Source organism: Coffea arabica, chromosome 8e (genome assembly GCF_036785885.1).
Source record: "Coffea arabica cultivar ET-39 chromosome 8e, Coffea Arabica ET-39 HiFi, whole genome shotgun sequence".
NCBI lineage: Eukaryota > Viridiplantae > Streptophyta > Magnoliopsida > Gentianales > Rubiaceae > Coffea > Coffea arabica.
In genome coordinates this window covers 40,256,591-40,272,097 of record NC_092324.1, presented here as the reverse complement: position 1 = coordinate 40,272,097, position 15,507 = coordinate 40,256,591, and the positions used below count along the sequence as shown (strand labels likewise).

The following is a 15,507-nucleotide window of genomic DNA, read 5'->3' as shown; positions in this document are numbered from 1 at the left end:
ACAAGTCAGAATGACAGCTCTAACGAAAATCCCCTACAGAGCCCATAGAGTCTATCGCATCCATCGGCCCTGCGCCGCTAGCCTTAGGTGGCACCTCTGCAGCCACATCCAAGAGAATCTCACCGTCTCGCATAATACCCCGGGCTCTCTCTCTCATCTGCCCCTTCAAAGCGAAGAGGTGGCGGTGGGTCTTCTCAAGCTGACGACCGATAGTATACGTCCGCTCCTCCTCAACTCGAAACCCCGCCTCAAGGTCACGCAGGCGCATGGCCTGTCCATGGCCCACTCCTCTGGCCTCCTCCAACTGTGCCCTCAGAGTGTCAATCGCCTTACCTAGGCGACGACGCTCGTCATTTATAGCCATAACAACCTCGTCAGAATATCCATAGGTATGTTGACACTCACACAATCGATTCATCCGATCGAAGGGAGAATACAGCCTATAGGGTTCCCCGATCCTCCTCTGATATTTATGGACTCATCGGCGCACCACCTGGTTCGCCGGTCCACCTACACTCTTAGCTCTTACTCCGGCATCTCTAGGTCCACCAGTATCGCTAGGTCCCCCGGTATCGTTAGGTCCACCAGCCTCCATACTTATACAACAAAACATCACTTAATCAGTCCTCCGGCCTTTCATCTTAATAGATACGATTCAAATTAAAGTCAATCGAATACTTATATATTCTATAACACATTTCCCAACTGCCCAAATTCTCTAATCTAGGCGTTCTGATACTACCTGTGACGACTTCACCGTACCCAGAGGCGTATCAAAGGATTTAGCGGATCGTCTGTCTAGTTCGAGCTTGGACTCGATACCAAAAACGAGAAAATAGATGTCACGTTAAAAGAAAATTCTATTTACACTATTGCATCTTCAAAAGTTGTATAAGCTATTACATCAGGCCATACACACCACTAGTACCAGAAAGTAAACCCTAAAGAAACTACTAACTATAACGTCCACAACAAATATATATATCTTACTAGTCAACTTATAACAAGTATTCGGGAAAAATCAACGATTTTATAAACCAAAAGTCTATACACCTTCTCGAACGATCCCCGTGTCGGCCCCTGCTAAGGAAAACAAATGGAATGAGGTAAGTTATATGCTTAGTGAATAATCGGGGTAAAAATGTAAAATCACAGCTAAATAAACATGTAAACCAAAATATAAATGGTTTCAAAGCCAGTTCAATTCCCGGCTTGACCACCTGTTAACACTCTGTCAACCAAAATACTCATAGTCCGTAGACTCCACTTACTTCCCCGTTCACCTTATCAATCCCCGCTGACCAGTCAACAGCACACAGCAGCTCGAGCAAAACAAAATCACTTTGCTTTAACAAAGAATGAAATCCCAAGGTTAGCATAGAACTAACTTCGACCAAACCCCGACTGACTCGAATAGTCCGTCTACCCTTGGAACCGGGTTGGAACCAAACCCTGAGATATCCAATTTCTCAACAAAGGATACCTCTCAACAAAGTACTCATCAAAATATTCAAGTCACATAATCACTCCAACAGCACACATCACAAGGGGTGATACTCACCACAAGGCATGTATTCTCCAATATGAAATCAAGAGCAGAGAATGAACTTAGGTCGAGTGAGATAAAGTACACCCTCGCTTAAGTATCCATTTAACATATACAAAATACTTTGATAATTTATCACATAAACAAACCCAATTACTCACCCAAAATAACTAGCACGTAAATCAAGGCAATTTACACGGGTCCACCGACTCTGTCCGGGTCGTCACTGTGTGTAATAAAAGATTATACTTAACTATTAGTCAAACAACCATCATAATGGAAATAGGGCCTAAAATGGCCAACACAGCAAAAAGGGCCAAAAAATGCATGCGCGCGCGCGGAAATGAAAACGGTGCGCGCGACAGAAAACGGTATGAAAATGGGTTATACGGTTTTGACCATAACTAGAGTTGTGATTATCGGATCAAGATGTACTAGATAGAATTTCGAAACTAAGACAAAGGGCTACAACTTTCATGAAGACAAGTCAACCCAGTTTACAGTTGATCTAGGTCGAATTTGCAGATTACAGAAACAGAATTTCATTGTCAGTCTGCTTGTTAGCACTGGATTCAAATGACAATAACTCTGGCTACAAAAGTCCGATTGAGGCGTTTTCAGATGCGTTGGAAAGTTGAAACATAGAACTAAAATTTTCATGTTTTGACCAAAAACTGATTTGATACGGATCAAAGTGAAAAATGAAGCCAAAAATGTGAAATCTCAAAACTGCCCGTGAAATAGGGCATTTGGTAGTCAGGGGTATTTTAGTAATTTCATATGGTACAGTACTCTGATTGAGCTGAAATTTTACAGAGAGCTATATAACTCCATTCCCTACAACTTTCATGTTTTGACCTAGGCTTGATTCGGCCTCTAACATGGACGAATTAAACAGGTCATAAACAGGGTAGATTCATCCTTAAGGTTGGAAATTTGATGATTCAATGCTTGAAAATCACCTTTATGTCTCAAATCAATAGCCCAAGTCTCTATCCAAGCTTACCAACATCATATACTAGATAAAAAACAAGAATCACAGCTGAAAATATCAAACCCTAACTCAATTAAGGATGGATTCAAGGTGAAGGTTGCTAGTTTCTCTCTTGTGTTTTTCTCACTTGAAGCTCGGCTGGAATGTGCAAAAATGAAGAGGAAAAGAAGTGAATTTGGCGATAAAAATGAAGAAAATTGGTTGGTCAAATAACCCTTGGATGGTTGCCACTTGTCACTCCAAGATTAAGTTTTCAATTTTTCTTCTTTTTCCTTTCTTTTTGGTCAATAATTTTGGTCCTCTCTAGGATAATTAAGGGCTGATATTTCTGCAATAATAACAAGGATATTAAGGTAATAAAGTGGTGTTCAAGTGGTGTACTCAATCGGTAACAAACGGTATACGTCGGTTCAACCCGTTTTTCCTTATTTCGCACGTACTAGGATTTTAACTTATGATTCACTCACTTATTATTATCACTTCTATTCACACACTTTTTCTTATATAAAACTCACTCTTAACCACCAAATCTAGTACACATACCTCACCAAGTGATCACACGGCCAAAATACGCAAAAAATCATAATTTACCCGAACTATAAAACTAAGGGTAAAACTCTTAAATTTCTTATTCATTATAACTATTGAGGGAGTGAATGCATAGTAAACCTATCCTAACGTAATGGATTCCAACTGAAAGGAAATTTGTAAGAAAAACATGAGAGATTTTACAACTCCATAGATCATCAACTTAATGTAATCCAACAATCCATCAAACTTAATTACCCCTCACGAGCCTACTAACCACCCACCTATTAAAATTACTTATCATAAAGCATGCATTGTCATACATAAACTCAATTAAACAAAAACATTTTTGTCACAAGTAAAACTAGGGTTTTTGATTAAAATTTAAGGTTTCTAGTCTTTTAAAACAAAACAAGGTTTTAGAACAAAACAAAATAAATAAACCTTAATATCCTCTTTGAAAACAATATCCTAAAATTCGGTGTATCACATCAACACCCTTTTGCAGCCTAGCTTCAGAAGGTTTGGTTCTATCAGAGGATTCAGCAATGGATCATCAACCCTCGTAGATTTTGGGTGAACATAATGCCAGATGCCCTCAACATAGGCCTTCGCCTGTAATTTCGTTAGCTCAATACTGATTAGATCTTTCCCCAAAAAATAAGGACAATTGAGAAAAATTGCATCAAGATTGAAGCCGTCTAGTATCTCCAGCCAAACCCTTGACGCCATGTTATGTGCTAAGTTGCCACTAGCACTAGCCCCATCAAAAGACACCCTATCAAAGCCAGCATAATCCATAAGCCATACCTCAAGACCCTCGCCATTCGAATGAGAGGCAACCCATTTGACTACAATCTAAGAATCTTCATAAGCAATAGGCAGAGGGTGCTTAGGGATGAGCCGATAGTTAATTGAAACTGCTACAACACCAGCTTCTGCAACTATTGCATTAAGGTGTGCGTGATATGTAGGAGAGAAGACAGATTTGATCAAAAAGCCTCCACCATGTAAGTAGATCAGAAGAGTAAGTTTTGTATCTCCAAACCTATTCCAACAAAATCACACCATTTAAATTGTATAGAACAGCCAACTTTGTGGGGAAACAATAATATCAACATTAAATTGCGCTAACAGAGTATCCAATTTTGGAATGGAAACATTTAGTTGACAATAGAAACTGCGATTTTGTAAAGCAAATCATACCATTAAAAAAAAGAATGAAATCTCACCTTAAGTTGAACCACCAAAAATAGCTTCACCAAAGAATCATACTGAAATTCAAAATACAATGGCAATACAAATAAGTATTTACCGGAAGACGAAAGGAACATAACGGAAGAATGTGAAGGGGCAGACATTTGAATAATTGAAGCTGAAACTAATGCTCAGTCATAAATTCCTTAATAAACCACGTTGTCCTTATTTTAATTGAGATGAAAGTGACGTTTGAAGTTCTTCAAATTATAATAGTAAAACAACAGTAATAATTGATATAAATCAAAATGAATGTCTCTACAAGGATATTTAAGTAATTGCACTAATAAAGAAGCTATTATGAGTTGTACCTGTTGTAGAAAAGATGACCAAATAATCTCACATTCCCAAACTACCCAAACCTTTGAACAAATCATCACTGCATCTTTTAAAACACAAGGACATTTCAGTAAACACAATAATACACATGCTATCTAAAGTAGTACCCAATGCTATAACTACACTCAAAACAACCTCACAATCCCAAAATATCCCTACTCTTGCGGTTGAAATCCAAAGCCATTCTTTGACCCAAACTCATTCCTATATAGTATAAGGATATATATAACGTAATACAAGTTGTGAGAACCATGATATTAACATACGGTTGTCACTTTTTAAACTTTCTATTGGACCCTTAATTATAAAATTAGAGTGGTTCCAACTTATCAGAAACAAAGTTTGTAAAAAAAAAAAAAATCTCCTTCTAAAACTGAATGCCGCCATCTTCAACTGCATACTAACGAAACTACCACTCAATTCATAGTTATACGTCATTAAACTTCTCCCATTATTCAATCTTCATTTTCTACCATCTGTACACAATCATATAGTCTATTAAATAACATAAAACAAGTTCTAAATAATTACCTATTTATGCCAACATGTTATATTAGATTTATAAATTAATTTTCTATACTTGACACCATACATATCGTTATCATTGGACACATAACAATTCATTTGAATTTAAATTTAAAATCTAAATTTTGCTTATGTATCACGTATTCAATTGTAATAGTGTATATAGTTTCACTGTACATAAGACTAACTCTAGATTTATTGCTTAAATATAAAATCAATTTTCATAAAAAAAATTTAGATGAATATATTAGTTTTATTTGGTGCTCACATCCAAGTGTCCATTAAGTACGAGTTTTGAAAGTCTTTACACTATAGTTACAAGCATCCGGAATAGAATAGTCATGGGCGACGTACGCGCCTGCTCTTTTCTCTCAATTTGAGAAACAGACTTACAAATTAAGACAAAAAGAATCGGGAGACATCTGTATCACACAGTAACTTATCAGAGTCTCCGTCAATCTTAGTTTTCTCTAATTAATTGCTATGTTTTCAGAACCAGACCGGGTATCGACTCGATCGAGCTCAGGGGTCAATGGGTTCAATCGTGTTCGATCGGGGTTGAACCGGATGACGTCATAAACAAAAATTATTTAAAAATTAAAATATTATATGTAAAATACCTAATAACATGTTAATATTAATAAAGGTATATTCATATATATATTTGATGTTTCAAATATATTTAACAAGAAAATACAAAGAAATTAGAACAATCAAGTAGCAATTTATATTATTTAATAAGCATTAACAAGTTTAGAATTAAAATTATGAACTTAATTGAAAAATAACACCAAACTTTAAGACAACAATTATAAAGTATGAAATATTTGAGGTATATTAATAATTTTTAACAACCTAGGAGTCAAAACATAATATTAAAAATATTTTGCCTTTCAAAAAAATAAAAAAAAAAAGTCTCTTGATTGATTCTTGTTGGTGGGATGGATGGTGGGACCCGAGTGTATTGGCTGGAAATGTGGCACATGGTCAACGGCTTTGGGTTTGGCAGGTTCTCTACATCTGGTTCTTATTTTTTCGGTCAAATCGGGTCAAATTCGGTCAAACCTGATTTTTGACTTGGTTTGACCGAGTTTTAAAATTTTCAAGTTTTAGAGTTAATTCGGACCGGATAATTGGACAGTTCCTGGTTCGACCGGTCGGACCGACGGGTCCGATTCGAGTTTAAAAACAGAGATTAATTATAGCAACGCTAATTATGACGTTGGAAAATTCGCACAAGTCTATTGGCCGGTGTTATGTCAAAAATACTACAAAGATTGAAAGAATACCACCATGCACTAGTCCTACAAATTAGTACATCAATTATTTACCATAATGTATATGATACAAAAAGCTTAAAAAAAATATACTTTGGTATAGCGTGTAGTAGGCTGCAAATATTTGAAATAGTAATAGTATTTACCAATAGTTCACTTGACAAATGATATTGAGAAACGTCTAAACTTTTGAATTCAGCAAGTGTCTTGCCTTGAATATGCGTTTTTTGATCCCGCTATTTCTTATTGAAAATGTGCCTTCTGAGCCTTATGGGAATGCATTTTGTTTATTTTGGTTATATATCAATTAACCCTCTTGTAGTTTATGAAAATTACTCAATATCTCTTCTCTAGTTCTTGCAATGTTTATAACATGTCCTGTAAAGGATTTTTTGTGTCATATTCAAAGAAGTATCCCATACAAAATGTGAACTTGCTTGAAATAAGATTAAACACCATAAATATATCTATTCAGATGTTTCTTTGCTTTGATCTAACAGGGAAGCGTGAATGTCCTTAATTATTGAGTCACTATCCGAGAAGATCTCTTCCGTGCTATTAATCAACTATATAATTGAGGATGCATCTCCCACCAATATGAGAGTAGGAATCATCAGCATCTTAGCAAATAGAGTCGCTTCCCTCACTTCAGCAAGTTCAACACTGACTAGACCTTCCAATCTTTTTAGAGCAGATCACGAAAAATATCAATAAACTATACACTAGTACTTGTTCAGTTCATTAAATTAGTTTGTTAGCCAAAAATGTTACTGAACTAATCAAATTGCATGTTTTGTAGCATTCAGCGTAATTTCACCATGAAGACAATCGGAATGGACATCACGGGATCTGTAGGCATAGGGTTTGAAGGACAAAATGATCTAAAAACTTTGAGTAATCTAAAGAAGCCACAATGGTAGTGCCACAATAGCTAAACTTCTTGGCTATTCACTCTTCTTCTCCTAAAATTTATCTACAACTGCTGGATCCTCAAGCTTTCCACTCCACCTCTACTGCTCTGCTTACTCCACCTCTACTGCTCTGCTTAATGCCCCAATTATCACCACCACTATTATAAACACTATGTTTTACCTTCTCCCTCCCACCTATCTTCACCGCTCCGTTCCTTTCACTCGGTACCTCCTATTATGCCAGTAACCCATGAACTTCTCGCCCCCTCCATTAGAAGATTCTCCTCCCCCTTCCTCTCTATTTGGGATAAAGCCTACATCTCTAGTTGTTTTAGCCTCTTCTTCTCCATCGTAAGAGTCACATCACTTACTTTATAGTTTTTCATGTCCTCCAAAAATGCAAGACTTATAATTTTCTAAGTAGATCTAGAAATCAAATGAAAGATGTGATTGATGAATTTTCTTCCTCTCTTCTCCCAAAATTTTCTACAGTGAGTTCTTTTTTTATACTTTTTTTCTTTCTATCTCCTTTCTCATATGATTTAATGAATGAATTCCAACTTTGAATGGCTTAGCTCTACATATGTAAGCCTGATACAAGGCAAGATTGGTTGATATTATAAAGACAAGAATGTAAGACACAGGAGGGACACCAAAAGCTTTGAGAGAAGAACTTCTTGACTTAGTCGGTGGTGTTGTGAATCAAGATGGTGAGTAGAAAGACGGAAAAATTTTTGGTTTCTAGGTATTAAATTTGCATTGATGATGTGGCAAATTTTGGGTCACTTGGTCTACAGGTGGAGCTGTAAATTGGGTCTATTCAAGTATTTACATAGACAAAAGTTAGCCAAAAAGATGAACCAACGATTATATCCCTCCAAAATCAAGCCTACAAGTGGAGATAAAAGAATTCCGTTTGTCTTAACGATTTAATTACACGGAATGCTACAAAGCATGTATTTTGGTTAGTTTACTGACATTTTTAGCTAACACATTAAATTAGTGACTTGAACAAGTACAAGTGTATTGTTTGGTGATATATTACACGATTTGCTCTTCAACGATAAACTGACCATCATAACTACGGATGACCACACCAATACCAAAACCTTGCTTAATAGTAGAAATGGAAGTGTCAAAATTGACCTTATAGTGGGGAGCAGGACGCATTGACCAGGGTAGGGATGAACTTTGAGAAAGGGCTAACAAAGAGCAAGCGTTTGCTTCTTTGAAAGCTGCCTGGTGCTGGAGAGCAAAACTAACAATGGTCAAAGGTTCTCGAACTTGACCATTAAACATTTCATCATTTCTGTTACTCCATATTTCATAATAGAGTACCAAAAAGTTCGCTATCCTTTGATGGCAAAGATCTAAGAATTTCCGTCACCCAAATGTCAGGTCCAGATTGGAGACATGCATTAATTTGCCTATCCAGAAAAGTACGAGCCCAATATTTGCACCGAGATAGGGCAGTCAAATAGAAGATGAGATAGATCTCCGCGTGGATTTTTGCAAAGAGCACATTTGTAATCAGCAGAAATCTTCTATTATGGAGGATTTCAGGCGTAGGCAAGGAATTATGACATATACGCCATGGAAGATGCTTGGTCTTGTTGGGAATTTTAAGAGACCAGATTTTCTTCCAAATATTATCTCTTCCCGAACTTGAGTTTGGTAGTTCTATTATTCAGATGTTTCTTAGTATATAACAGATGATTAGCCTTCTAATATTTGTGCAGTATATAATAAATCTTTTATACTTTGAATATTGAAAAAATTTAACAGCTAATCTTTAAACTTATATGACGAATGTTTACCTAATTGTAATCACGAAACATAATTGCAAAATACACAAGTTATTTATAAGTACATAAGTTATTTCGTAGAATTAAGGATGGCAAAATTTTAAAGTTGAGAATAGAAAATTGCAACTGAGCTGTTAAGTTCCGAGGGTTTACCGAATTTAATCAATAAATTCACTCTAAGTTTAAACTCTTCATCCCAATTGAATGAATCAAAGACACAACGATACTAAAGATGCCAAAAATATGTTAAAGTTCACTATTTTTTGCTAGCAATTAATATCTAATCTAAGACAATAAATTTACAGGCAATCATTTATAATATCAAATTTGTATCACTATCAATATTGAAAATATGATTAGTTAATTAGTGATACTATCAATATACATATGTGTGTGCAGAAACATATAAAAAGACAGAATGATCTTTTATTCAACTTAGTAATTTGTCAAAACAAACACGTTATTAAAAGTTTCAAAAAGGGGAAAAAAAGGAGATACAGAACGTGCAATGCATGTAATCCCAGACTAGTTATATATACTTAAATACAGGAGTGGGCAAAATAGAAAAACATACTTCACTAACTGATACTGCCTGCATTCATAGGGCCAATCCCTTGAAGACATCAACATGCACCACTGCCATCCTCAAATAGACATGAAATCCACAAGCATTGCCCTTATATGGTCTTCAATGGCATGTGGCTGAGTGAATCCATCTATTCGGTGCTTGTAAACGGTTTCACTTACTCTTGTGATGTTGAGAAGCATTTTGAGAACATCCCTTGGAATGGGAGTAGGCCTCAAGCATTCCTCGTTCATAACCTTCCAAGTATCCTGCCACATCTCTCGAAACTTCCTGGCTGCCTCTTCCTCCGATACATTATAGTCCTTCATGTAGCATTCAAGCGCTGTGCCACTGCCCCTTTCTTTGTCGAACTTCAAATTCGAGGAGTTCAAACAGAAAACATGAAAACTCTAATAAAATGCAGCGAAAAAGTTTTGTTTAATGCCGAATTACTCACATAAAGTATGAAAGGGTATTAATCATTGGTAAAGCAGTAACTCGCCAAGTGAACTAAATTGTATTTCATTTTGTTCATGAGAAGCATCCCAGACTGAATGCATATGCATAGTCTATGCAGCGTTTGCACAGAAAATGAACAAGATCTAAAAACAAGTTTAATCTATGTGCATGTTCTGTGGTGTCGCAGTGGTGGCGTAAGACTTGGAATGAGGAGTTGCAGTGTTGGTGTAAGAATTGTAGGACTCAATCATTTGCTTAAAAATTCAAGAGGCTGGCTTTCTCTATGACTGTCTACTTTCCATGGGTGTAATGGCTACTCTGGTCTATGCAATGCAGATGGCAGTTACATCTTGGAACAAGATTGCTCGCATCAGAGAGAATTGGGAGTTGGTTCTTGAGTGGGAATTGGATCAAAGTTGATTGTTATTGTTCTTTTTGTCCATTCTTTCAAATTTTGACTGTAGAGTGTATAGAAATAGTGTAGTCTAATGTAGATTGAGGATGGCTTCCTCTTCTGCAAAGCTCTCTTGGTAGATCTATCAATGAAAAAAGGATTTATTTTGCTCAAAAAAAAATGTGCATATTATGTTGGAAGTTTTGAACAAAACTAACAAGGCACGTAACATGACTATAACTTAATCCTATTTGGAAATTCTGTGAGTTATCTTAATCTAATTTTGATAACCAATTAACTGCTACAACAAATTCTGACCTTGTGACCTCCAAAATCATTCATCAATCGCATATGTGTTGAGTAAGCAGCCATAAGTTTTCGATTAGTTGACAGCCAGTTGATAACATCCTCTAAGGCACAATCCATGTACAAGAGAGCTGCTGATGATACAAGAATAGCTCCGATTGTGATCGCACCATTGCTCAGGTAATCAGCAAAAGAAGGCAATTTGTTTGTGAAGAACCACCTAGACTGAGTGAAGCTTGTCCTCATGTAATTTTTCCACTAATGAGGGCAAATGAACGCAGGGAAATATTGATTAGTACTCCATGTATTGGGGGCCACGACAATTTGAAAATTAACAGGCAAATTAAGGTGTATGTTAACACAGTCCTTAAAATTAGCAACATGGTACCGTACATCGTCTATATACTTGTCGAATGCATAGGTTCTTTGCCTTTTAGCTAAATCTTCCCCGAGTTTCTTATTAAATTTCAGAAGTGTGGTGTAGGAAGTTCTGATGTAGTCCGAGAGTTGATCGACTCCACTGCTATCCCAGATTCCACTGCTATTCCACCTGCACGCAAAGCAAAATTTCCTATATCAATGCACCTTACTGCCAAGAAGCAACGTCAAGCTAGAGAAGATTGTTTGGATAATCACCCTTTTATTATTTACTAGCTCATAGTAAGACAGCTTTTTAGTGCATTACTCAATTATTTTGGCTGGTATATGTAGTTTTTTCGAAGATGATATTCTTGGCAGCATGCTTGCCTCACTTGTGTGAGATGACTAACATAAAAGCCTACCTTTCCACGGAGCTTGTAAGAATTTGAAGTTCATCAAGAGTGCCATAAGCATCATAGATGTCATCGATCATTGTAAGAACGGCTCCTGCTTTCGCTGTAGTCATTCGAGCAAGAGAGTACTGAGGTTCATACAAGGCTCCAACAGCCCAGAAGTAGCATTCCACAAATCTGCTCCTTGCATATGGAAATTTCGATACACTCTCCAATTCCTTTCCCCACCTATACATTGTTACCATTTGTTAAAAAAAAAAAAGGTTGCACAATCATTCGTGAAGCATAGTCATATATGAAGGAATTTCATGTAATACTTCGGATAAAATTGCAAACGAGTGGCAGTTACATTGGCTAACTTTTAGTATAAAATTCTAATAATTTGTAGGGCACCGTTCAACATAGAAAGGGAGTAGTAATATAAGATTTTTATATTAACAACCTGGACTATGAAAGAAAATTTTTGTTTTTGGCAATTTAAAATGTTATGGATATCATAGAATCCTACTAAGCTCCAAGCGAACCTAAAGCTGCATGTAAGTATAGTACTGTAAAATATAAATCTCTGCAGTTTAGTGTTGATAAACAAATCTTAGATCTGCCCATTGGAGAGCTAGTGTCTCGGTGCACCTTGTTATCTCACAAAGGTCTTCTTTATATGACATCTGCAACAAGTGGTAATCCAACTTGGCTAGCCTCAGCAATACTTTATTGTGAGATTCATCTTCCTCATAGATGGAGATGTAACGCCAGGCCTCGTATCTAGGGATGCCCTTATGCAACGGCTGCTCAAGGGCATATTTCACTTGTTTTGCAGGAGTAGAATCCAAATGGGGTCCTCCAGACGTCAGATGAGTGGTTGTGAAAGCAAGAGCTTCTTCTAAAATTTCGTCTCCATGTGTTCTAACATGACTAGCTTCATATAGACTCAACAAACCCCTTGTGTCATAGCATAAGGATTCCTTGAACTTACCCTCAGCATCAATGAATTGGTCAAAGATGCCTGTTTGGAAATTATTTGGAAATATGTTAGAAAAATTAGGTGTTAAGGTTTACTAATAGGTGAGTCCACACTAAAAATTAGCAAATCTAATATGAAAGTTGCGTACCACAAGAGACATTGAAACCATGCTGTCTAAAAAGTCGGAATTGAAGCGCTGCGCTAGATAAATCATAAGCTGAATACTCCCCAAAGTTGGTATACACATTAAAGAATTCTTGTAGTTGGTTTTCAATCTCGATATCAAAGTGATGCGAGACACCAAGTCGTTCTATTTTGTCTATAAAGTCGAATCTCTCCATCATGGTCTTTCCGGTTGCCAAAAGCATGCTATTCACTTCTGCCTTCAACATTTCAATCTCTCTTTCATACATTTCATGTTCCTGAAAGCATCAGAAAAATATTTCTTTAGTCATATTGTCAAATTGATCGCTTTGATATTGCTGGGAAATGGAACAATTAGAAACTAAACAGGAGAAACCAGACCCTGAAATCTAAGGAAATGCAACAGTGCTGCACTAGATGAATCCTACATGAAGTCGAGGTAAGAGCAAACCAAGTACAACTAAGAAACAGCAAACCAAATATCACAAATCAGATGTCTAGTTCTTCGAAAAATAACAACTAATCTTTTTGTATTTTCCCCCTTCTTGATAGGAGACTATAGAATTAATCAAGGGAAAACAATCATGCCAGGATTGATAGCGGATATTGCAAAGGATCGTGAACTTGTGGGAGCGGATAACAATATGGTTCCAACTTATAAAAGGAAAAAATAATATGAACAAAAACATGTGAGGTTATAGGAGCTGAAAAGTAAGTATAACCTCCTTATCGGGAGTAAAGGGAGCGATACGATCAGACCAAATGTTTTCCGGAAAGGCTGCTAACGGGCGGACGGTCTCTTGTAGGCTGTTTGAGTGGAAAGAAGCTTGAGTTGACGCCATATTCTTGGGGAAAATTAGGGTAGGACTACGATCAATTAAGTGTTGTTTGCTGTGACTACTCTCATGATTAGCCAAGGAATTAGAGTACGTATTTATAGATCCAACCACCCAAGCAGTCGCTAGGAGCCAAGTAGAAAATTTTGCTCACATCATATATTTTCTTCTAAAAAGGAATGCTTGACGATAAAAGTAATAGTGAGAACCAAAAATCAACAATAAAAAAAGGATAAATACCTTTTTTTTTTTTAATATGGAAAACAAAAAGAAATTGAGCTGCTTTCAGCTTTATTTCATAAAGGAGTAATCATAATTATAGCACATTTTTCCAACTTTGAGAATATTCTTGTTGTGTTATTTTCCCTTTTCTCCATTAAATGGACTGAGTTGGATCCATGTGAGATATTAGGCATCAGCTCCATTTTTTTCTCCATAAGAAACACAATATTTTTTTTGTTCTCTCTATGATTCAATTTTGTTTTTAACTTAACCAAACAGCTTAAAGCAAACCAAGCAAAAAAGGAAACACACCCTCAGTGTGTACTTCAATCTTGAAGAAAATATGTCGAAGAGTCCTTCAGTAGCATTCATTATAATTAGTTGTAGGCAGTAGGATTTGCGTGGAGGTAAGCCTCAACACTCAACAGGCTTAACCATTCCCAAACCCTTCTCTTTTCCTCCCTTGAGGTGTTCCTCACTGATCTGAGCACCACCTTTGGGGTAGTATGTATTAGTGGTTTTGCAGATTGAACCTCCATCAGCAGAGGGTTCAAATTTGATGACACAACAGATTTTCTCGATTACATCTTTAAATCCATCAGCTTCAAGTACAGTATAACTGTATGTAAATTTTTCTTTGTCAATTCCATTTTGTCTATTTTTACCTATGGATATATATAAATTCTTAATTATGTCACCTCCAATTTGATGACTCTTATGGCTACGTGCCTGATCTTTTCTCTCAACAGCAGTTATGTAGAATTTGAGAAGCACCTTATCAAATTTACGACAAAATGGACAGTGACACATGTATATCACAATAACGTGTCAAAGTCTGTGTCAACCTTGGTTCTCTGTGATTCAGTGTCTGCTAGTTAGTTTAAAGTCAAAGTGATTTGACAACCGAAAGATTACTGTCAAATGCCTCAAAATGCGGACGGCCCAGAAAACTGAATTTGTGACGTGAACTTTTCATTTAAAACGTTTCTTTGTGTTGCATACCCTTTATGGATCTCTCGGTTTCTTAGCTGAGGTGTGCCTTCTGATTTCTACAGAAGACTGCCACATTCAGTTGGATCAAATCAATCAATATCCACAGGAAAGCTCAAGAGAAATTGATATAAAGTTGAACATGTTAATGGCCTGTTACTCAAGAAAAATTGATATAAAGTTGCAAAGCTCAATCAATCAATTAGTCTTCTACTGTTACTCTCAAAAAACATGGGCTGCGGCTACATCAGAAAGAAATACGACACCCGAGTCTACTGCTTAGAACCAAAATCACGCCATGTGGCAGACTCACTCTCAACTATGGTAAAACCACAAAACAATCCTAGAAAATTTGAGAAGTATTTGAAATACATCGTACTTGCCCACCCTAAATCTTATAAAATTACATCATATTTGGCTGGACCACTAATTCTCATATTCCTAACTCGTTGAAAAAGAAACTTCATGATCAAGGATGTCATGAATTTGATACTCCTCCCGTCCCATTGAAAGTGTCATACTTTCGATTTTGATATATTTTAAAATATTTGTCATGTTGGAAAAGTCAAAATACTTTTTAGTCATTCTTTTCAATATAATTTTTCTTTCTAATCATATGTATATTACCATTCAAATTTAAATTTTAAATTTTGGGGGTAAAATTAAAAAGAGAAG

General features: G+C 36.4%; 2 protein-coding genes across 2 annotated transcripts; both read right to left on the bottom strand.

Moving 5' to 3' along the window:
- Positions 1–3,554: 3,554 nt before the first annotated feature.
- On the bottom strand, positions 3,555–3,869 carry LOC113704763 (tuliposide B-converting enzyme 1, amyloplastic-like). The gene has a single exon (XM_027226636.1). The coding sequence runs from the start codon at positions 3,867–3,869 to the stop codon at positions 3,555–3,557; it is 315 nt and encodes a 104-aa protein (XP_027082437.1).
- A 5,737-nt stretch (positions 3,870–9,606) lies between these two features.
- LOC113700765 (viridiflorene synthase-like) lies at positions 9,607–13,655 on the bottom strand. Its single transcript, XM_072062142.1, has 7 exons — positions 13,507–13,655; positions 12,789–13,062; positions 12,310–12,682; positions 11,689–11,907; positions 11,300–11,456; positions 10,919–11,164; positions 9,607–10,118 (listed from the first exon to the last, which is right to left on the bottom strand). Exons 1-7 carry the CDS (start codon positions 13,624–13,626, stop codon positions 9,828–9,830), a joined length of 1,680 nt encoding a protein of 559 aa, XP_071918243.1. The 5' UTR covers positions 13,627–13,655; the 3' UTR covers positions 9,607–9,827.
- Positions 13,656–15,507: the final 1,852 nt, after the last annotated feature.